The 22,878-nt window shown below is 40.6% G+C and overlaps 1 protein-coding gene across 4 annotated transcripts in view; it reads right to left on the bottom strand.

Moving 5' to 3' along the window:
* Window positions 1-22,878, bottom strand: part of Hipk3 (homeodomain interacting protein kinase 3) — a 67,540-nt gene that overhangs the window by 14,107 nt on the left and 30,555 nt on the right. For all 4 annotated transcript variants that reach the window (XM_021180708.2, XM_021180724.2, XM_021180715.2 and 1 more), the window contains 2 exons: window positions 5,906-6,029; window positions 429-548 (listed from right to left, as the gene is read on the bottom strand). In XM_021180708.2, the coding sequence (XP_021036367.1) occupies window positions 429-548; window positions 5,906-6,029 (244 nt within the window). The remainder of the gene's footprint in view (window positions 1-428; window positions 549-5,905; window positions 6,030-22,878) is intronic.

Here is a 22,878-nt window from a genome sequence, read left to right on the forward strand (position 1 = left end):
CAGAATCTGCATGGTAGCTAACAAGCATCTCTAACTCCAGTTCCAGAATATCTGACACCCTCTTTTCGCTTCTGAGGGTACCAAGCACACATGTGGTGCACATATAAACATGCAAGCAAAACACACATAAAAGTTAAAATAATCTAAAACATCATTTGTTTTTTGAAAGATTTTTTTTTATTTTAATGTATATGAGTGCACTGTCATCATGCACACCTGGAGAGGGCATCGGACCCCACTNCAGATGGCTGTGAGCCACCACATGGTTGCTGGGAACTGAACTCAGGACCTCTGGGAGAGCAGCCAGTGCTCTTAACCGCTGAACCATCTATCTCTCCAGCCCATAAACACTTTTTAAGGTATAAAAGGCATTGTCCATAAGAGGCATCTTAGAAAACTGTTTAATAAATATATTTTTAGTGAATTACCTTTAACCTCCAACCAGAATGAGACATATCTGTTTCTCTGCAAAAAAATCTTGTGGATTTTGTACCCACATTCAACAATTGTTCTCCTGGTAAACCTTGAGTCTGAGAAATGTATCGGATCTGAAAAATAATTTAAAAACAAATTTATTCTTTTGTATGACAGGCATTAATTGAACATTTTATCAGCAACTATATGATACCATCTATGCCCTCAATAAATTCATATAAGGAAGGAATATGCAGTGTTTTAAGTCTAAAATAAATGTAGTCAGCATTGCCTGAGAAACACTTGATGCACAGTATATGTAAATTATTAATGTAGCGTAAAATATTAAGGTTCTATATAAATCAAGAGAGGAAACCAACATGTTCAAAGCCTAGAAGAACAGAGATTCACTAAGGAAGAACTGACAAGAGATAACATGACCTTTGGGGGTAAGGGGAAACAATACTGGGGTTTGAACCTATGGCCTCATACATGGCAGGCAAGTGCTCTACCACTGAGCTATTCCCAGACAATAACTTAGTAGGAGGGAAAGAGAGGGATTTGAATTGATAGCGAGTTATTTTGGGGAAGTACTGACAGTGCTGTGGTGACCTATGTGACAAAGTGACAAGGTTACAGATGCATCCTCCCAAGGGACACCTCGAACCCCCTAGGTGCAGGGCCTCTCAACTTCATCTGGAATACCTGTCCTAGGTGTCACATGCACTCTTCCTTTAGTTCTGGGCTCTAATATCACCTTATTCATTATGCCTTCCAAGCCAGTAAGCAAGAGTTAACTCTTTCCCAGCAACCCCCATTCCCCCAGCTAGATGTTTTCCCCATCATGCTTTTCACCATCTGGTATACTAGACTTTTCCTTTCCATCTTCTTACTCCACTATGCAATTCCCAACATCCATGACAGTGCCTGGTACACATTATTAGATAGTGGTTCTCACACTCCATGACTAGTCAGTATAAAAGGAGGGCATGGGCTTTAAAGGGGGGAATGTAACTTAGGACCCAAAGGAGTCCTCCACCTTCTTTCTTTCCAGTTTAATCTTATGTTCTGCTTTACTAAGTCGTCCATCTGTTCCTTCACCTTCTAGTTCTTTTCTCTATTAACTCCTTCCTCACAGATTTCATTATCTTCTAGCCTCAAAAATAGACATAAAAAACGTGCCTCTTTGCTGCTTTTAAGCAGGCCTTTCCTTGCTTTCTTTTTGTGTACAGTTGGAGGTGAGTGTTGCTAGGTAGTTCACACTAGCCTCAAGTGCAAAGGCCACCCCGCCTTAGCCCCTGGAGGGCTGCAACTGTATGTCACCACACCTGGCTTCATTTTCCTTTCACACCAGTGGCTCCTGGCCTGTTACTTAAATTGTGTTCATTCTTTTGACCATGGTGGTACATGCCTTTGATCCCAGCATTTGGGAGGCAGTGGCAGGTAGATCTTTTTGAGTTCAAGTCTAGCCTGGTCTAACAGAGTGAGCTCCAGGATAGCCAAGACTATACAGAGAAAAACAAAAGACTTCTGTTATTAAAGCCTTTATAAATAACAAAAGCAAAACAGAAAATAAGGACTATTTTGCTAGTCACAGTCGTTTACACTCAGCACTTGGAAGGCTGAAGTAGCCTCAGATGCCTCTAGGGTGGGGTGGGAATTACACAATAAAAATCCTGAAAGATAGAATGCTACCATTTCAGGACAAAATGATACAGTAGCATGGATGGCTCCTTCCCTGGAATCCAAATCTTAGGACAGGACAGCAGGGTTGACTGGGGCACTGGAGAAACTACTGCAAACTGAGAAAAGCCCTTCTCCCCAGGGGCTAGACTGACACCATCAGCTTGAGACTGCAGCCCAGAAGGTGGCCGTTACAAAAAGGGGCAACAGTATAGAGCAGGTTTGCTTATACTCTTTAACTTTTAAATCCTTTCTCAAGGTTGCTTTGGGAGTATCATTACCCTTTAAGCATGTGTAAGCGAAATACTATTAATTTTAATGGCTTCTGAAGACAGACTGTCTGTGTTAGTTTAATTTTTGATGTTTTAAGATGTGTCTCTCTGTGTGGTGTGTTGCATGCATGCTTGTTTAAATGAGTGCGGGAGCCTATATGGTATGAGGACAGTCACGTTCATGTATGTTTCCAGATGTGTAATGAACCAAAGATAAAGTTGCTCTCCACTTATTCACTGAGGCAAGGTCTCTCAATCCAGTTTGCAGATACAACTCTTGTCCCTGTTGTCTGAATTTGGAGTATGCCTACCCAATTTCATGGAATCTGCGGATCCAAACTCTAGACCTCAGATGCACAAGAGCTGCAAGCCCACTGAGCCATCTCCCCAGCCACTTCTCTATAATCTATACTCCTCATCTGAAAACAGACATGATAAGTATGCCAAGGTCTTATGAAAGAAATGTAAAGTGTTATAATAGTAGTTTCTTGGCCAGGAACTCAGTAACTATTAGTTAATTTAAGGTTGAAAATAGTAATAATGTATTTTGAAGACAATCCACCAAGGCTGTACTGGCTATTTTTGTGTCAACTTGACACAGCTGGAGTTATCACAGAGAAAGGAGCTTCAGTTGAGGAAATGCCTCCATGAGATCCAACTGTAAGGCATTTTCTCAATTAGTGATCAAGGGGGAAAGGCCCCTTGTGGGTGGGACCATCCCTGGGCTGGTAGTCTTGGGTTCTATAAGAGAGTAGGCTGAGCAAGCCAGGAGAGGCAAGCCAGTAAAGAACATCCCTCCATGGCCTCTGCACCAGCTCCTGCTTTCTGACCTGCTTGAGTTCCAGTCCTGACTTCCTTTGGTGATGAACAGCAGTATGGAAGTGTAAGCCGAATAAACCCTTTCCTCCCCAACTTGCTTCTTGGTCATGATGTTTGTGCAGGAATAGAAACCCTGACTAAGACAAAGGCCAAGGCTGTATATAATTCGATAGTAGAACACTTAATTCAATCTTGGGCATTGGGCTGAGGGAGATGACAAAGTTTTTAGTTAGACATGATGGCATACAACTATATCTTAGCACTTCTGGGATGGAACCAGGAGAATCAGGAGTGCAAGGTCATTCTCAGGTTCAGAGAGAGCTCGAAGCCATTCTAAGCTACCTGAGAGAGACCCTATTTCAAAGAAACAAGGACCTTGGTACCTTATTTGGAGTACCTAAGTGTACAGAGGCAACTGGCTCCTGGAAAGAGGTAGAAGTACATTTACTGGAGACCTCCTACATCCTAAGTTAGGTGATCACACTCTAAAAAGATCGACAGAATCTCTGAAAATTAAACACCAGCATTTGTAAATATAGCTCGCTTTTGCTAGGCAGTCCAGCACTCAGGAGGCTGAGGTAAGAGTATTAAAGTGTTGTTGTTGTTTTTAAGATAATTGAAGTTCGAGGACAGCATGAGCCACCTAGTGAATCCAGGCCATCGTGTGCTAGTATGTGAAATCCTATCTCAAAAGGGTGAAGTCTTCCTAAGATTAAGAACAAAGTAAGGATGCACAGGATTTATTTGTATATGTATATTTTTAAAAATAACTTCAAAAACTGAATGAAAACTATAATTGGTGCCTTGTGATAATGACTTTCTTCTAGTCCTTAAGAAGAACACATATATACACATATACACATATGTATATTTGAAAATATTATTCATCTAAACCAGGTAACACCTGTTCCAAATTTGGTTTGGTTCTTCCTTACAGCTTTGTCTTTTAAAAAAAAAAAAAATTACAGGATTTAGAAAAAACAAGTTTGGCAAGTCTTTGAAGTTACCATTGTGACCTAACAGTTCTGTTCATTTGGGTGTGGGGAATTTCATTTTCTCTCTTTCACATAAAGGAGGGAGCAGAGTAAATCTTCTGATAAGACTAACATGAGCTGCTCAAGACACTGTCCAAACCCAGAGTGCACCAGCCAGTCAACTTAAAATTGCCACTAGATGGTGTCCTGCTCCACAGGATTACACGTGGCACAAACTAGTCCACAGCTACAACTAAGTTCCTAGCAGCTGACTGCGCTTGGTGCTTCAGCAGCTTGGAACTGTGGGACTCTGCTTAGATGGCCATGTCCTTCAGAACTAGCAATAGTCTAACGGCTGCATCAAAGTCCAAAGTTGACTGAAAACATACCTGAAGCGAAGATGGACAGAAACTGTTACATAAACTTTTAGAGGGCTTCAGAACATAAAGAGGCAAAACAGACAATTTAGAAACCTAATTTAGTGACCTAAAAGAGAAGGTTCACTAGTAGAATGACACTGTAAATGATAAGATTGATGTCAATGATATTATCTCATGTTAATGATAATACTGAACCCCCTCAGAAATATCTAAGTCACCCAAATTAGTGACTACTCAGATGCTTTTTCATTTGTTTTATTTTAAATTATGTGTATTTATGTGACTGTGTACTATGCATGTGTGTACAGGTCCAGTGGAGGGCAGAAGTAGATGGTGGCTCCTCTGGCTGGAATTACAGACAGCTGTGAACCATCTGATGTAGGAGCCAGGAACAAAGTTCGGTACTCTAGAAGAGCAGAACATGTCTCAACCACTGAGCCATCATTTCAGCCCCTCACATCCATTTTAATAAAGAAAAATCAACAATAAAAACCAGAACTAAGGCCAGGCACAGCAGTGCACGCCTGTAATCCCCAGCACTTGTGAGGGGTAGAAGCAGGCAGATCTCTGTGAATTAATTAATCCCACCTGGTCTGAGTAGTGAATCCCAGGGTAGTCAGGGTTATAGAGAGAGACCCTGTCTCAAAAAATAAATAAAATGATATACAGGCCTGGGCAAAGTGACACATGCCCCAAGACAGGGGGGAGGGTACCACAAGGCTGAACTAAGACAGGGCTACATACTGACAACCTGCCTCAAACAAACATTATCCAAACATTATATTATATATTGAATGATGACTACTTCATAAAATTGGTTTGAAGTCTGTAGATTGTAACTAGTTTATAAAAATGTATCTGTGGTAGTTTGAATAGGCTGTCCCCCTAAGAGTTTCTGGCACTGGAATACCTGGTCTTCAGTAGGTGAATGTTTGGGGAGAATAAGGAGGTATGTGCCCTTGCTGGAGGAAATATGTCAACAGGGGTGGACCTGGAGCTTCAGCAGCCTCTTGCAGTTTTGCATAGCTCTGTCTGCTTCCTGTTTGTGGGTTGAGATGTGAGACCCCAGCTGTAGCTTCAGCACTTGCTGCCTGCTGCCTCTGCCCTGCCATCATAGACTCTTTCTGGAACTCTAAGCTCAAGATAAACCCCTCCTCCTACAAGTTGCCTTGGCCATGATTTACCACTAGAGTGTTAGAAAAGAGCTTTGAAGTCAAGAGCTAATGTTAAGTGAATTTAAATTTCTTAAGCTTTGACATTCATGGAGATTTTCACAGTTTGTGTATGGAGAATCATGTAATGCTCTAAGACTAGAGATTATGCTTCCTTTCTAGCAATTCAATCACTGTGACAGTTCTGTTACCTGATCATACTCCAAGGCTCCTGGGTAGAGTGGCCATCCAAGGAATAACTCTGCGATCACACATCCCAGTGACCACATGTCTATGGCTTCACAAAACGGCAACCCCAATATAATCTCTGGAGCTCTGGGGGTGGGGTGGGGCGCGGGGAGAGGAAAAGAAGAAAGTCAGGTTCCTTTTCACTTTAAATTACCTAATTTTATTTGACATTCTAAGAAAAGTTCTAAATGACAGAAAAATCGAGTTTAGTTATGTCGCTGGCAACTTGTCAAACCCCGATCCTAACCCTCGGTCATGTAAAGGGGCCGTGAGCACAGCTCCATAATGAAGTCTCTTCCCCACGAGCCTTTCCCTTAACAACATCTCTATTAATCCTTGAAAAAAACAAAACAACACACACCATGCTTTTCAAGCTTCAGCAGATTAGAAATAATACATGAAAGCTGACAAAAAATTAAACATTTGTAATATCAAAAGAACTCAAACAGGCAGTGAAAGTTAAGACCAAATGAAAAGAAAGTTCCTGAAGCTAATAGATAATCTAGACCTCCATGTGACTTCAGAACATAACAGTAATGAACAGTCACATAACTGTGTCCTTAGTCATCCTTAGAGACAAGTGCAGCATATTCAGGTTTGAAGGTAAAAGTATGGGCTAGATAAATGGCTTGGTAGTTAAGAATACTGCCTGCTCTTCCATAGTTCAATTCCCAACATCCACATGGCAGTCACAACTGTCCGTAATTCTAGTTCAAGGGTAGCCTATGCCTCCTCCTGGCCTCAACAAGCACCAGGCACGCATCATGTAGGCATTTACATGTAGGCAAAACACCAATACATATCAGCATAAAGTTTTTTAAGTTAATTTTTTAAAGTATGGTTTAAGATAGAACAATTAAAATGCATCTTAGCACTTCAGTTATTTGGAAAACTATTTCATTCTCATATTAATTATGCTACTCCATCATGTGGCTTTCTCATGAGGAGTCTAAAGTGGCAGGAGCCTCCATCCACTTTCTGAAGAGACTAGCATGCTCTAACAGAGCCTCCATGTACAGCTGCATAGCAAAGGGATCGCACACCGTTATCCTACGTGTACAGGCATATGTGGGTTTAACTTTCAAGGACAGAACAATGAATATTTTCCCCTAAAAGATTTGAGAATAACTGGTCATATTGCCATATTCTCTTTTTCCCTACACAGATATTTCCCTCTGCAGACCAAAGTATTCACAAACTTCAGGAATTGAGCACTGAACATTTCTACCATCTACGCCTCAGAACCTATTGCACATTGGCAGATTGTATTAACAATGCTGGGTGAATCAAATAGCTCCACAGGTAAACAGGTCATCAACCAGGCAAACTGACTTCAGTCCCTGAACTCCACTTGGGAAGAAAAGGGAAGGAACTCCAGGGAGTACCCTCTGAGCTCCACACATGCTCTGTGGCACACATGCACATGTGCACTTACGTGCATACATATATACACCATACACAAACACACTCACCAAGTCCAAAACTAATGTGACCAAATTATTTTACTTAGTTATTAATATGTTTTTCAAATTTTTCATACAATATATTTAGACTGTATTCTTTTTCCACCTCCAACTCCTTCCAGATCACATACAGACAACCAACCAACTTCTTTTTCTTAAAAGCAAAGGAGGAAGGAAGGAAGGAAGGAAGGAAGGAAGGAAGGAAGGAAGGAAGGAAAGAGAGAGAGAGAGAGAGAAGAAAGGAAAGAAATAAGAATAGAGAAAAAAACCATGGAGTCTACTTTGTGTTGACCAGTTCCTCCTGGACGTGGGGCCTGTCCTGGAGTGTGGCCAGCACGCTCAGTGCCACTCCAGCCACTACTAGTTACACAGTTTCTTGACTGAGGATAGGACTTTCTGCCCACCATTTTCCTTTCCCCAAGCAAGGAGTTTGTCTGGCTTGAACTTTTGCAGATCATAGACTTGCTGCCAGTCTCTGTAAGTTCATTCGAGACCCAGCCCTATTGTGTGGAAAACAGTTTCCTTGCTGTCTGTCATTCACCATGGCATACATTTTCTATGTACAACATCACATGTAAAAGTAGGGAAGCAACATGGTAAAGCACCTACAATCCTAGATGAACCTGACAGAGAAACAAGGTTTCTACTAGCTGCTCTTGTAATACAAAACCAATACTAAGCCAGATGAGGGGGCTCACACCTGTAATGCAGTTTTGGGAGGCTTAAGCAAGAGGACTACAATGAGTTGAACACCAGTGTGGACACACAGGGAATCCCAGGTCACTTTGAGTTACAGAAACCCAGTCTAAAGAACCCAAACTTTAAAGCTTACGCATTGTAAGAACATCACAAAGTCACTGCAGTGATTAAAATTGTTTCCAATTCCTTCACCAGCTTGGGAAATATACTTTTGTATAAACAGACGTCTGCATACATAAACATCATTTTGTGCATTATACATAGACAAGTCACAAATTAAATTAGTGTATTCAGTGAACAGTCCAACAGAGCCTGAAGGCTCACTTTATAAGTAGTTACATACTGTCAGGAGTCCAATCTAAACCCTACAGCATCAAAGTTGAGGTCACATGGTAACAAAGTATATCTATATATAAAATGATGTTTCTTTTTTTGCCATGTGTTTTCAGTCAAGTCTATTGATGTTTATTACAAATACTCTGTCTTTCTAAAAACTTGAAACACTGATATAAAACAGAGCTTAACACTGAAAATTGGCAAGTTAAAAGGCAATTTTCCTCAGTGAGAACAGACCTCTGAATGGACTGGTAGACTACTGATAGTCCTGGAAGGGAATGCTTGGAATTCTTCAAATAAGAATGCAGTGAAGTAAGAGTCACTCAGAAAAGATGGCTATTAATGGAACATCTCAGGGGGGTTTGTTCCATTTTTACCTACTTGTTCAAGTCAAATGTTGAGTTACTAGCAAAATAATTCCATCCCTGGTAGGGAAAGGTCTGTCTTGGTTTAGGAACTCAGTATGTCCAGTTCTAGAAACAGTTATACCTATAATTGCAGGTACCATGGGCTATCACTATTAAACTCTGAATCTGTGTTTGAGGTATTTTCATCAAGAAGTACTGAGCTATGAATGTAGTTCAACCTTAGAAGGCCTTCCTAGCAATCAAGTAGAGCAGGGAGGAGAACTGGTCAGAAGATGTCTCCCACTAGAGTGATTTTACAAGCAGAAATCTTCATTTGTTTGTGTTAATGAAGTAAGCGTAATGCTGATGTGCTAGGCCTCAGACTTAAGCCCAGGTCGGATCAAGCTCAAGGCAATGATGATTTCTTCAACATAAAAGGCAGGTGTGCTCTATGCTGCTTCATGATAAGAGTGTGTGTGCACCTGCATGCTTTCCTGACTTTGACAGGATAAAGACAACTGAGATATACAACACCAATTTAAACAAGATAAAAAAAAATTATTAATCTTTGAGAATATTAAAACCACTCAATTCAGAGGTCTTCAAACATAGAGGCAGGTATGGGAAAGGTTTTAAGAACAAACAACAATGACAAAAACCAGACAAGACAGGCACAGTCCTGAGGAGTTCCAAAATAGCCACAGAACTGTGCAACCATTAAAGCACGCAGTTTTTATGACAGAGGCATAATGTTCTCAGTAACCAATGTCTTAGCTCTGCTTCATTAACTCTTGTACCTAGCTTAACTTTGAACATCAGCCTTCTCTTTCTACATTTACTTTCCCTGAGGAATCACAACAAACTGATCACCTGCATTCTGTAACTGTACTCAAGAGCCTGACTCTGTAGTCCTGGCTAGCCAGCTTCCATTTTGCTCTGCAGTCCAGAGTGGCCTGGAACTCCGAGATCCATCTGACTCTACCTCCTAAGTTCTGGAACTAAAGGTATGGGTCATCCCAACAGCTTTTGTTTATGTACTATATTCTTAGTATTTCTTTTTTATTGCTAAATAGTACCTAGCCCACTGCATACATTTTAGGTGACCATTTATCAGATGATGGGCAATAAACTGTGTATACTTCTTGGCAACTTTTAAAAAAAAATTATAGATTGAGTACTAACTTAGCTCAGTGATAGAGCACTTACCTAACATGTGCAAAGTCCAGGTTAGATGTCCAGCAGAGAAAGAGAAAGGGGGGGCAAACAAAGGGGAAGACATAAGAGAGAGGGGAGAGAAGTGGGGAACGGGGAAGGAGGTGGATTTAAAGTGTCTCAAAGTGAACAAACTGAAAAAAGATTCTTATGTCCTCTAACCACTTCCACCCTCCAGCTTCCCCCATCTTTGGTTTCTCAGTCCACAAGCCAGGAAGGTCAAATATGCCCCTTCTCTTTCACTTTCCACATCTATTAGCAAATCTCACTAGCTAGCATCAAAATAGATGCAGAACTGACCACATTACTCCACCTTCAACATTACTCCACTACTACACTCTCTAATCCAGATGGACATCTTGTTTGGATTGCACCAACAACTTCTGTTTCAGCTTCTGTACTTGTTTTCTGCCACATATCAAGATAGCAGTAAGAGGGGCAACATACACCAGACCACAACATTCCTCACCCTAGAATCCCCAGGAGAATCCTATCTTAGTGAACAATTCCTCACAGAAGTCCCAAACCTCAGCTACACCAGTTATTTCCTGCCACACTCTTAACATGCTGTGAGCAAACTACATTGGCATAAAAACCTCTTCAAACCTGCTCAAACGATTACACTTAAGGATACCTAGGAGATTATTCCAAGAAGCAAGACTTGATGCCTTCTCTTATTTGACTTTCTGCTTAATGATCATTTTATTACAAAGACCCTGTTGCAGTCTTACACAAGTGGAAGACTCGGTGGTGTTTGGCTTTCCGTCTAGATCTTGCTCGGTTGTTCCTTTGTAACACTTTCCAACAACTGATTTCTATATTGGCTCATTGTCTCTTTTCCGCTTGCTCCAGCAGACTAGCATTCTATGAAGGCACAAGACTTGGACTTTTTGTTCCAGTGTTGTGATGCGAGCATCTAAAGAGCACTGCCTGGCACACAGCAGGTGCTCTCTATCCAAGCAATGAATTTTAACAAAGCTTTTAGAACTCATGAAACTAGAGGAGTTTTTTGGTAGAATCAAATATATAAGTTCAATAGGTAGCAGGCAAGAAACTCTGACATGCTAGCCAGCTTGCATTTAAGACACCTGAACATCTTAGGACTTAGAACAAAAACAGATATCATTTACTGAGAGTTAGCAATGGGTCAGGTGCCATAGAAATAACTGTTAATGCATTGATCATTTAAAGAAAATGTTGTACAAACAAACTGCAACAACTCAGGTAAGCAAAAGATTTCACATAAAAGAACTGCTGGACTGAGTGCAGCCAACCCACAGAAGCACAGAAAGTGACAGATCTTTGTTTTTGAAACAAGTTTTAAAATGGTTTGCTATGAATGAAAGAGAAGAAATGCAGGGCCCAGAATTATCAAGGATAAGAATGGAGCTGAGATTTTTTAAAAAGACTTGTTTTCAATTATGTGTATGTCTATGTGTGGGTATGTGTATGTGTGTGCAGGTGTCTGAGGAGGCCAGAGATTTTGGACTCCCCTGGAGCTGGAGGCAGAGGCCATTGAGAAATTCATCCCATTTTAGAAAATGAAAATATTAACTGACCTGAAAAATATTTTTGTGGGGCTGGAGAGATGGCTCAGCGGTTAAGAACACTGACTGCTCTTCTGAAGGTCCTGAGTTCAAATCCCAGCAACCACATGGTGGCTCACAACCATCCATAATGAGATTTGATGCCCTCTTCTGGGGTGTCTGAAGACAGTTACAGTGAGTGGGGCTGGAGCGAGAGCTGGAGAGACCCTGAGTTCAAATCCCAGCAACCACACAATGGCTCACAACCATCTGTAATGAGTTTGGATGCCCTCTTCTGGTGTGTCTGAAAACAGCTACAGTGTACTTACATAATAAATAAATAAATCTTAAAAAAAATTTTTTTTTCTGAAAATAAGTCCATAATTTAAGGAACTACCTACTACAGCCTTTTATGATTAACTAGTCTGTAACTTTCTATAACAAGCAAAAGAAAAGGGATATAGAAAGACAAAGGGGATGAAGAGAATCTTGATAGTTTCCTGTGGGTTTGACATGTCTGTTTACATCGTGGATAAGAGTGGCTACAGTAACGGACAGGAGACCACAGCTTGCCCTGTATTCATGGACTGAATGATCCAGCAGACATCAGGTTTTTAGTTGTAGCTTTTTAACGTTCCCTCTAGGCCAGGGGTGGAAGCGTGTTCAACAGAGATTTCAACCAGTCTTTCATGACGTAGTAATAGTAATATTAGAAATATTAATGTGTAAAAGGAATTTCTTTCTTTGTCTTTTGTTATTGCTGTTTTAGGTTTCTTGTTTTATTTTTTTGAGACAAGATGTGTGTATCCCTGACTGTCTGTAACTCAGTCAATCTGTAGAGCAGGCTAGCCTGGAACTCACAGAGATACCTCTGCCTCTGCATCCTGAGTGCTGCCACCACCTCACCCAGCCCTCTAAGTTTACTAAGAATGAAGTAGGAGTGCAGGTGCTCAGGAGTCAGCCCATCTTCATCTTAGTAACCTAGTAACCTTGTTAGAGCACTTTTCTATTCTACACACACACACACACACACACACACACACACACGCACATAGCTGGATCTGCTCACCCTGACCTCTTTAACCCCACCCCACCTCCAGGCAAATCCTTTCTTTTCTCAACATGTCACCTTCCTACTTTTCACTCCATGTAAATTATTTACAGAACATATAATTACAAGAGTAACTAGAGCTGGAAATCTATTTAATACATTCATAACAAAGCCCTGAGTTAATCCTCAAAACTGCAGAAGCAGGCATAGTAGTGCTCTCTTGTAAACCCAGCATTGCATTCAGGAGCTGGCGACTGTGGACCAGAAGATCAAGGCTATCCTCCACACCTGGGGACTAAGGCCAGACTGGGATATGAGACTCTTATCTCCAAAAATAAAAATATATATACAATAACAGAAATAGCATGTTTTTAATATAATACTATGAGTTGGGCTATAAGTGTCCCATAGCCCTGCTAAGTATTTTAGAAAGTATTAGCTACTTGGTAGTCACACAAATATAGAAGCAGGCACTCAAGTACGCTCCTTGGCAGGACTGTCCAGCAGTAAGAAGTGCAAGTGGAGCTCAGATGTGTCCATTCTTTTAACCACTTCACATTAAGATAAATAATTTCTACCATTATGAAGCCTATGAGACTTTTACAGGAAGTTACACCTCCCAGATCCTATATTCACTGCAGCAGGGTAGAAAAACAGGAAAGAGACGTGGAGAAGAAACCTCTCAACTCAGTCTAGATGATGCCTCTCAAAGGCTGAGAATTTCAACACAAAGCATGCCATATAGAGACAATTTTCCTTTTTTGTTTCTATTCCTTTTCTTACAGATATATTTCAAATAATAACACTAAACTAGGCCAGGTGTATTAGCCAATCCCTTTAACACCAGCACTTGGAGAGCAGGAGCATGTGGAGCTCTGAGACCAGTCTGATCTACACAGTCAGTTCTAGTACAACAGGGGCTACACATTGAGACTCTGTCTTGACAAACAAACGAAAAAAAGCTATTAAAATTTGTAAATCTATATGTATATAACCTTTGAAGTCTCACTATTTTCCTCGCTCACAAAAAAGGCCAGAAATATTCCTAATAGTCAACAATGTCTTGACTTTGTTGTAGCCTACACACAGTAAGGATTCCTTTGATCCTTTTGACTGGTTTTAAACTTTCCTGTTTCTAAGTGGGTCCCCTCTCTCTCCACTTACCACTTGTATCTAAATCTATTTTAAAACATTTCCTTCCTTCCTCCCCACTCTGCCTCTCTCTCCAGTTTTAGAACTCACTGCACTCCTCCCGTTCAGATGCCTAAGTGCTGCATCTACAGGCGTCAGCCATAATGCCTGGCTAAAAACCTTTCAATTTGGTCTAGAGAGATGGCTCAATAGTCAAGAGCATACACTGGTCCTGAAGAAGATAGAATTCCATTCCCAGCACCCACATCAGAAGCTCAAAAGAACCTCTAAACCCAACTCTATCTAGGGGGGTCCCACGTTTCTCTGACCTTCTTAGACACACACATAATTACAAAATATTTTAAAGCATTTAAATTTACAAAATAAAAAGACAACATAGTATTCAGATAATACCCTGAATCAAATTCCTCAAACATTAACACATTAACGTATTTGTATCTCATACAAATTCTGTTTTTGAGAAACTTGATGAGATTCATGTTGTAGATAATATGCCCCTTAACACAAATGCATCATTTAGTGTATACTTCCTAAAAACAAGGTCTCTTCTACAGCTATATACATCAAAAATCAGGAAATTAACATTAGCACAATAATGTTATTCAAAGTCAGGGATACACAGTGAGACTCTGTCTCAAGAAAGAAAAGAGGGGCCCTGGTGTGATGGCACAGGACTTTAATCCTAGTACTTAGGAGGCAGAGGCAAGCAAATCAATCTTTGTGAGTCCAAGACCAGACTGACCTATATAGTGAGTTCTAGGACAGCCAGAGCTCTGTAGTGAGACCATCTCAGGAAAAAAAAAAAAAAAAGGAAGGAAGGAAGATGGGGAGGAAGAGGACAGGAGAAGAGAGGGGAGCGAGGGGAGGGGAACGGAGGAGAGGGGAGTGGAATGATGGAGAAGGAAAGGATAGAAAGGAAAGGGAAAGGAAGAAAATGTTTGCCCATCACAACAAATAATGTTTACCTTTCTAGCAAACAAAATTTTTAAGAGGGCTGAAGACATTGCTCAGCAGTTAAGTGCACAGGCTACTCCTCCAGGGGACCTGGGTACATTCACACCCATGGTGTTCACAACAATCTGTAACTCCAGTTTCAGGGAATCCTGTGCCCTCTTCTGGTCTATGCAAATACCAGGCATGCAAATGGTGAGCAAGCAAAACACTCATACACATAAAAATAAATAAAAGCGTTTTAAAAATAAGTAAATAAACTAGGCCTAGGACCAGCAAAATAAAAATGCTTGCACTCTACCCGAGTTCCATCCCCTGAACCCATATAGCAGAAGCAAGGGTTATACTCTAAGCTGCACACACAGACACTCACTCCTTTTATCCCAGCAGAGACAGAGGCATTAGGGCCAGCCTGATCTACATAGTGAGCTCCAGAACAGCCAAGATTATACAGAGACCCTGTCTCAAAAAGATAAGTAGATAATAGATGATAGATAGATAGATAGATACATACATACATAAATAGATGGTTAAAATTAAAAAGTCAGTCCCAATGTCACAGGACTAATAATACCAGCTACTCAGGTAGCTAAATCAGGAGGAACCCAAGTTCAAGGCCTGTTCTACAGAGTTCTAAGGCAGTGCAGGCAATTTAAAGAGATCTTGTTTCAAAACTAAAAGATACAAAAAGGACTGTATCTCAGTGGTATGTATCTAGGCTTCCTTGGTATGTGTGAGGCCCTGGATTCAAACAACAAGATAAAAATGAATAAGCAAATAAGCACATAAGTTCTATAGTTATTATATACTATTATTTACTTAAGCAAATTAGACATTTCATTTGCCTCAATTCATTTACAAACTAGAGATGCATATACCTTGTACCCTAAGGTTCATGCTCTGAAAATACAACTCCCAGTGTAAAAAGGCCAGCTGGAAGGTAGCCAGCCACCACCTATGAAAAGACTAATGTTGGTCTATGTGAATGCCTTAGTGTCACAGGACAGACTCTCTTCTTGCAAAAGGCTGTTTGTTATGAAAGGGTCAAGGCTGAACTTCTTCACATCTTGCTGGCACTTGTGCCCCTTTCTGCATAAGTCTGGTTCCGTTTCCACTTTATCATGTTGTACCACAGTCACACAAGCCCTCCACAACTCTGCATCAATGTTTAGATATCATCAACTACCAGAACTAAATAGATAAGGAACTGTCCACAAGTCCACTTACAACATATGCATGACAGGGATACACTTGCCTTTACAGAACACAGCAACAAAACTAAGTGCCAGCGGCATATCATTCATTTCCTCAGCCAAAACCACATCTAAATTAAGAGTACTAGAATGACTGCCTCTATGTTTATGAAAAATAGTAGCACAACAAAAACTCTAGCTAAAGAATAAACCTGGGAAGGAATAAAGTGAACTCTCTACAAACAAGACAACATAACTGTGCATTTTGTCTCTAAAGAAGACTAGAAGGTCCTTAAGGCTCCCTTAAAGAAATATTCACTGGGCCAGCACAGGGCTCAGCTGATTAAAGCATTTCCAAGCCTGGTAAGCAGTGGAGGAAATAGCCTACTCTAAAGGCTGCCTTCTGACCTACACCTGAGCCATGGTGCATGTGCACACCCTACATATAGCATATGCACACACGGTAATAATACATACAATTTAAGAAGCACTGGGGAACATAAAATATCCAATTTGATACAATGCTCCCCAAAATACATTCCACTTCAATGTTTTAAATTAAATTCTCAGATACTCTGTAACCTACAAAATAGGTAACTACATTAATCAACTCCTAAGTCCAGACTACTGGGATTTAAGGAAACATGAAAGCAAACCTCTAAATTATGACCATACATGATTTCCTACTAAAACCACTACTTCCCTGAAATAATTGCTCTAAAAATAACTGTCACCGCTGTGAATTATATTCTGAGTAAAGGAAATAAGAGAAGGCAATTATAAAGCTGGATAATATACAAGAAGCCTGGTGTACAGATATGGAGAGGTAATATGTACCTAGGACCATCATTTGTACTGGTGGTACATAAAGCACCAAAGAAAGGAGGTGTGCATGTGCGAAGGTTGAGGATGTGTGAAGGCAGGGTGTGTGAGGTCAACTGTGTGTGAAGACAGGAGTGCACGGGAACTCTGTCTCTTATACAGCTTCCTAGGGAACTAAACCACTCTAAAAAAAAAAAAAAATCTATTTTAAAAGTCTACGGAAAGTAACTTATAACAGGTAAGACACAAACTCTAAGAAACAAATCCCAGTATAAAAAGAAAATATCACTGGATTGAAACTACATTTTCTTGAGATAATCGTTATTTTGAGTTCAAAAGAGAAATTATGGTAAACTGTCCATAAACTGTCTAATTAAACTTGGAAGAAGTTTAATTAGAAAAGTTATTGGTGGGCATGGGGGTGTTAAACCTTTAATCCCATCAACAGTCAAGAGACAGAGTAAAGCCAGGACTGCATAGCAGGACTGACTGTAAAAAACAAACCAATAGAAACACTTTAAAGAAATAGAAAAGTTAACAGACATGTAGATGGATAGCAAGCCATGTGGTGGAGCTCTGAAGAGCATTCAAGCCAATGAGGCAGAGTTGGGGATCCCTTCTTTAAAGATCTAGAATTAAGGGGTAATCTTTCACAGCAAGAACCTGCAGCCAGACCATGCTGACTTCTAGGTGGCAATAGGAGGAGGGAATGCCAAAGAAGGCCCGTGCATCTCTGAGGCCTCAAGTGGGCAAGGAAGAGGAGCAGCACAGCTAATTAAGGGGTCCTCACCATAAGGGAGGAGGCTGTGCTGCCACTGGGATCTTTCTAATGTCTCTGACTCTGGCAACCTGGCCCGGAGGCTCCTCTGGTAAAGTGAGACTGGCACCTGTTCTTCTCCTGGAATGCAAGCACCTGCGGAGTCTGTTTACAGGTCTGCCTCTCACCGGACCAGCTGGGATCTATAAAGATGGAGATCTAACTTGAGCGGTAACCCATCTCATGTTCTAACCGTTACTAACTAATAGCAAGGCATAAAGAATAAATAGAAGGCAGTGGCCTAGAGCCTGCAACTGTCTCTCATTAACCTGGGAACACAAAAACTACTGTTTAGACTGTTAGGGAAGAGGGGCCCTGGCCTAAGCTTTTCAAAAACATGAGGGGAAAAAAAAAATCACAGAGAGTAAACAAAAAGCTCAGCCGACCTAGAAATAACACCACTACTCACCTTCTATACTATAACTAAAGACACTCAAGAAAACACTATCATACAAAGCCTCCAGACAGCCCTGTCCAACAGATGTCCAAATCGCTGGAGACACTGTCTCTACCATGCACCGCGATGTGTTGGCCACTTCAGATGTGACTAATGTAGCTGTGCCATGACTCAGCTCTGTCATTTCAAAGAATTTAAATTAGTTCATATCTACCTACTACACAGCATCAGACACTACAAGCTACCATAGTAAATAGACAGCACAACTCAGGAACTTAGGAGGTCAAGGCACTGAAGAAAATGGACTAAGTTCAAGTCCTGCCTGGGCCACACAGTGATTCCCAGACCAGATAAGGCTAACAAGACCCTGTCTCAAATAACTACAGACAGGTAAATGGCCATGCATTCACACAAATTCAACTACATTACACCAACTGATTTGGCTCTGAAGAACTGCAGCAGTACACATGTCAGAAGTAAGCCACCAAGAAATGAGCATGGGAGACTCCCTGTCACCACATCAAGGAATCTTGCAAAGCTCCACCCTCAGTGTAGTTCCTATGTATAAAGTGCATGTAGTGTCCCAACACATTAGTGCTTGCTCTACATTATGTGTTCATCTTCACAGCAACCTTTGAAGTAACTATTAACAGTGTCACGATGAGTAAACTGAGGCTCAGAGAGGAAGGAACTTGCTCCAGGTGACGCAGTAGGCGAAGAACCAGAATCATAAGCATGTGGATGAATATAGTAACATAATTCCCTTGCTTACTTAGCCCATCAACTCGAACTTTTGTTCTGTTTCATGACTTAAACTCCACCCTTGTCTAAAAACAGGATATTTAATTCCTCATGAACTAAGACAATAAATTATTAAAACATAGTATTAATATATTATTAGAATATAGTTACATTCCTTTATAACTCTAAATTTGACAACAGTTTCTTAAATTTTAAGCCCCAAGCATGGACAACAAGAGAAAAACTAGAAAAGTACACTTTGCTAAAACAAATAATTTTGTACAGTGTCAAAGGTGGTTGGAGAAGGACTAGAGACATGGCTCAGTGGTAAAGAGCCTTCTTGCTCTTCCAGAGGACCTGAGTTCACACAGGGTGGCTCACAACCATCGGGAACTCTAGCTCTAGGAGTTGCATGACCTCTTTTAGCTTCTATGAGCTATCCAGGAAGAACAAGCCAGTAAGCAGCAGCACAGACTCACCACCAACACCTGCCTCCAGTGCCTGCCTTGAGTTCCTGACCTGCCTTCCCTTGGGGATGGATATGATGTGGAAGTGTAATAAAGCACTTCTTTCAGCTGCTATGGTGTTGTAGCAATAAAAATCCTAAGATACACATAAGATAAATCTCACTGTGTGTGTTAAAGAAAAAAATTTCAGTGCAGCAGTCCAGACCAGAGCAAAAACAAGACACAGAGAAAAATGTGGCAAAATTATATGCAGGAATATATCAGAGTTAAATCAGTAGGATCTGGTCACTCGGTGACTACATAAACAGTAGGGAAATGAGACATCAAAGAATTGCTTCTAAACTGAGTGTGGGAGCACACACCTTTATTCCCAAACTCTGTCACTGTTTTGCAACAAATCTAAATCTCAACTTCTTGTTCAGAAGATGCAGATGATGTTGCTATTTTTTAGCTACTCCAAGGGTTAATGGTTAAACTCTTTAGCACAGTGATGAGGACAAAGCAGTCAAGAAACATCATTATTTCACTTTTTATTCTTATTCCCCACATGAAAAAAAGTACCTACACAAGACACATAAAACATATCTACACTTTTAATGTTGTAAATCGTGGCTAAACCATTTCAAATTTTGTAAGTTTGTCTACTGAACCTACTCATATTAAAATACCTTGTGAAGAAAGGTATTTTCTTCCTTTTTAAAAAAGACTTGAAGGCAAGGAAGAGAAGAGAAGGGAATGAAAGGGTCTGGTGCATCCCAGAGCTTAGTATGCACCTGGTTGGTTCTCCTGCATCCCCTTCCTGGATGCTGAGATTATAGCACCCAATACACACAGCCTGGAGACCAAACTCTGGCTTCCTGCATGCCAGGCAAGCACTCTACAAACTAAGTGAACTACACCACAGTCCCAAAAGGCCACCTTCATGTTACACTGGAACAGTGTAATACTTAGGAGGGGGTATAATATCTTTCAGCAAGAAAGGACCCAAATATAGCTGTCTCTTGTGAGACGATGCCGGGGCCTAGCAAACACAGGAGTGGATGTTCACAGTCAGCTATTGGATGTATCACAGGGCTCCCAATGGAGAAGCTAGAGAAAGTACCCAAGGAGCTAAAGGGATCTGCAACCCTATTGTTGGAACAACATGATGTACTAACCAGAACCCTGGAGCTCTTGTCTCTAGCTGCATATGTATCGAAAGATGGCCTAGTCGGCCATCAATGGAAAGAGAGGCCCATTGGACTTGCAAACTTTATATGCCCCAATATAGGGGAACGCCAGGGCCAAAAGAATGGGAATGGGTGGGTAGGGAAGTGGGGGGCGCTATGGGGGACTTTTGGGATAGTATTGGAAATGTAATTGAGGAAAATATGTAATAAAAATATTAAAAAAAAAATCTTTCAGCAAAATGCATATACCCACACTACTTTAAAAATCTTTTTCATAAAAATATGAAAGTATACCTGTGAGATGCAGGTTTACACAAGCAGGCTCTCTGACATTATCTGAAAATTATATCCATAATGGGATTGCTTTAAATGAAGAGTAAAGATGTTCTATGAAATTATAAAATAAAACCACAATATAAAGGGAGAAAATGTTCCTAATTTGCTACATTCTTGCTAGCTATTAAAAATCATCATGTGGCTAAAGAAATGGCTTAGCACAGAGTGCCTCCTGCTCTTGCAGAAGACCTGACTGAGTTCAGTCCCCAACTCCTAGCTCACACTACCACCTATAAATGCTAGCTCCAGATCTGATTATCTCTGCTCTGTGCAAGCACCTGCATTCATATGCACATACCCAGACACAGAGACACAATTTTTTAAAATACAATCTTTAAAAAAATATTTTGTAATTTAAAAATATTAAGTGAAATAATTTTTAATTTGAAAGAAACATATACAATTTTGTAAATCAGGGCTTTCATAAAAGATGCATTTTTCCTATTTAATGTCAAAGTTTAGCACATATTGGGACTGTCTAAGTAATACAATCTCACCTCACCAGCTGACACCTAAATTATTCACCAGCACAGAACTGGCACTCTTTCATGGTAACACACTCATTAATAACATTCAGGGAACTAAATTCCAGCCACTGGAAGTTGCTGAAGAGAGAAATAAATAGGCATATATGCTTTCAGGTGTGAGAGACAGGCACCTAACCCACGTCCTCATAACAGTGCACTGCACTGTACATCCATGAGGCTCTATGTACTTTTCCAATAGTGCTACAGACAGCCTATAGAGATACTGACAGCCTTTGAAATCATAAGCTTTTACTGACTTGATTAAAAGCCATGAAAGTCTTCTTTTAACCTATGAGTGACTATAAGAGGTACATGTAAATTTTAGCATACAGCCTTTCAAGCCTGAGAGAACTTATCAATCTAGTTTACAGGGCATTTTGGTTTTTCTGTATTTTGTAGCTACCATGTGGAGAATTAAACAACTGTGATAAAGCTTTAGAAAATGCTTTCAAAATCTACCTAAACAGTACCATTGAGCATCTAGACATTAAAGCTTTGTACACTAGTCCACATCTATAGGACACGAGGGTAGTATAGTCCATTTACCTATTTATGTAGACATGTATGGTTAAGTAGCCTCCTCATTTATAAAGTCAATGACAGAAATTAAAATTCAGTGTCCTGGTTTTGCACCAACTATTATTTATTCATATTCTCCCTCTTCCTTTTCTTCTTCCTCCTCCTCCTCCTTTCTGGTTACTAATATTTTTTAAATCATATACAAAAAACTGTCATTATATAAAAATAATTCAAGAATCAGATAAGAGTTAAGTGTGAATAATGAAGCATGAACATACAATAAGGGGGAAGATTACATGGGAAGAATATTATTTTTGTTTCATCTAAGGAAAAATCTAATACTCAATATGTGCATTAGTTCAAATGCTCCTTTCAAATGACCATTATTTAGGACATGGCCAATTCATTCTCCTTCTTTGTATGGCTTTTAGTCCCTTAGGTACAATACTAAAAGAGACACTGTCTGAAATATTTTCCATGGCACAGGCTCCAAGGTCAGAGCTCTAAGACAGCAAGGTACAAATAATGTACAAGACTCTAATGCTCCAATATTCCTAGAAAAATAAAATGTATATGCTGAGTCTGCTCACTCGCCACTATTCTTATGGTAAGCAAGCACACTTGTGTTGCATGAACGAACTCAGAATGTATCAATTTCTGCTTATTAGAAGAGGACATTTTAACATTGAAAGATGAATAGAAGCAAAGAGCCCACAAGCTCACAAACATGCGCAGCATCACTTTCCTCAAAAAAACAGTCCAACCCCAGTCAAATCGTAAGAGAGCACTTCACAACTCTCCGAATAGAAGGCAGGGTCTGGAGAGAGGGCTCAGCAGACAAGGGCACCGCCTGCTCTTCCAAAGGACCAGGTTCCGCTCCCTGCACCCACATGCTGGCTCACAACCACCTCTAACTCCAGTTCCAGGCAATCCAATCCTCTTTCGGCCTCCTCGGCACCAGGTACACAGATGTGCATGCAAGCTAAACACCTGTCTTAGTTAGGGTGTTACTGCTGTGAACAAACACCATGACCAAGGCAAGTCTTATAAAAGACATTTAGTTGGGGCTGGCTTACAGGTTCAGAGGATCAGTCCAGTATCATCAAGGCGGGAGGGAACATGGCAGCATCCAGACAGGCATGGCACTGGAGGAGCTGAGAGTTCTACACCTTCATCTGAAGGCTGCTGGTGGACGACTCACTTCCAGGCAG

This window comes from Mus caroli, chromosome 2 (genome assembly GCF_900094665.2).
Source record: "Mus caroli chromosome 2, CAROLI_EIJ_v1.1, whole genome shotgun sequence".
NCBI lineage: Eukaryota > Metazoa > Chordata > Mammalia > Rodentia > Muridae > Mus > Mus caroli.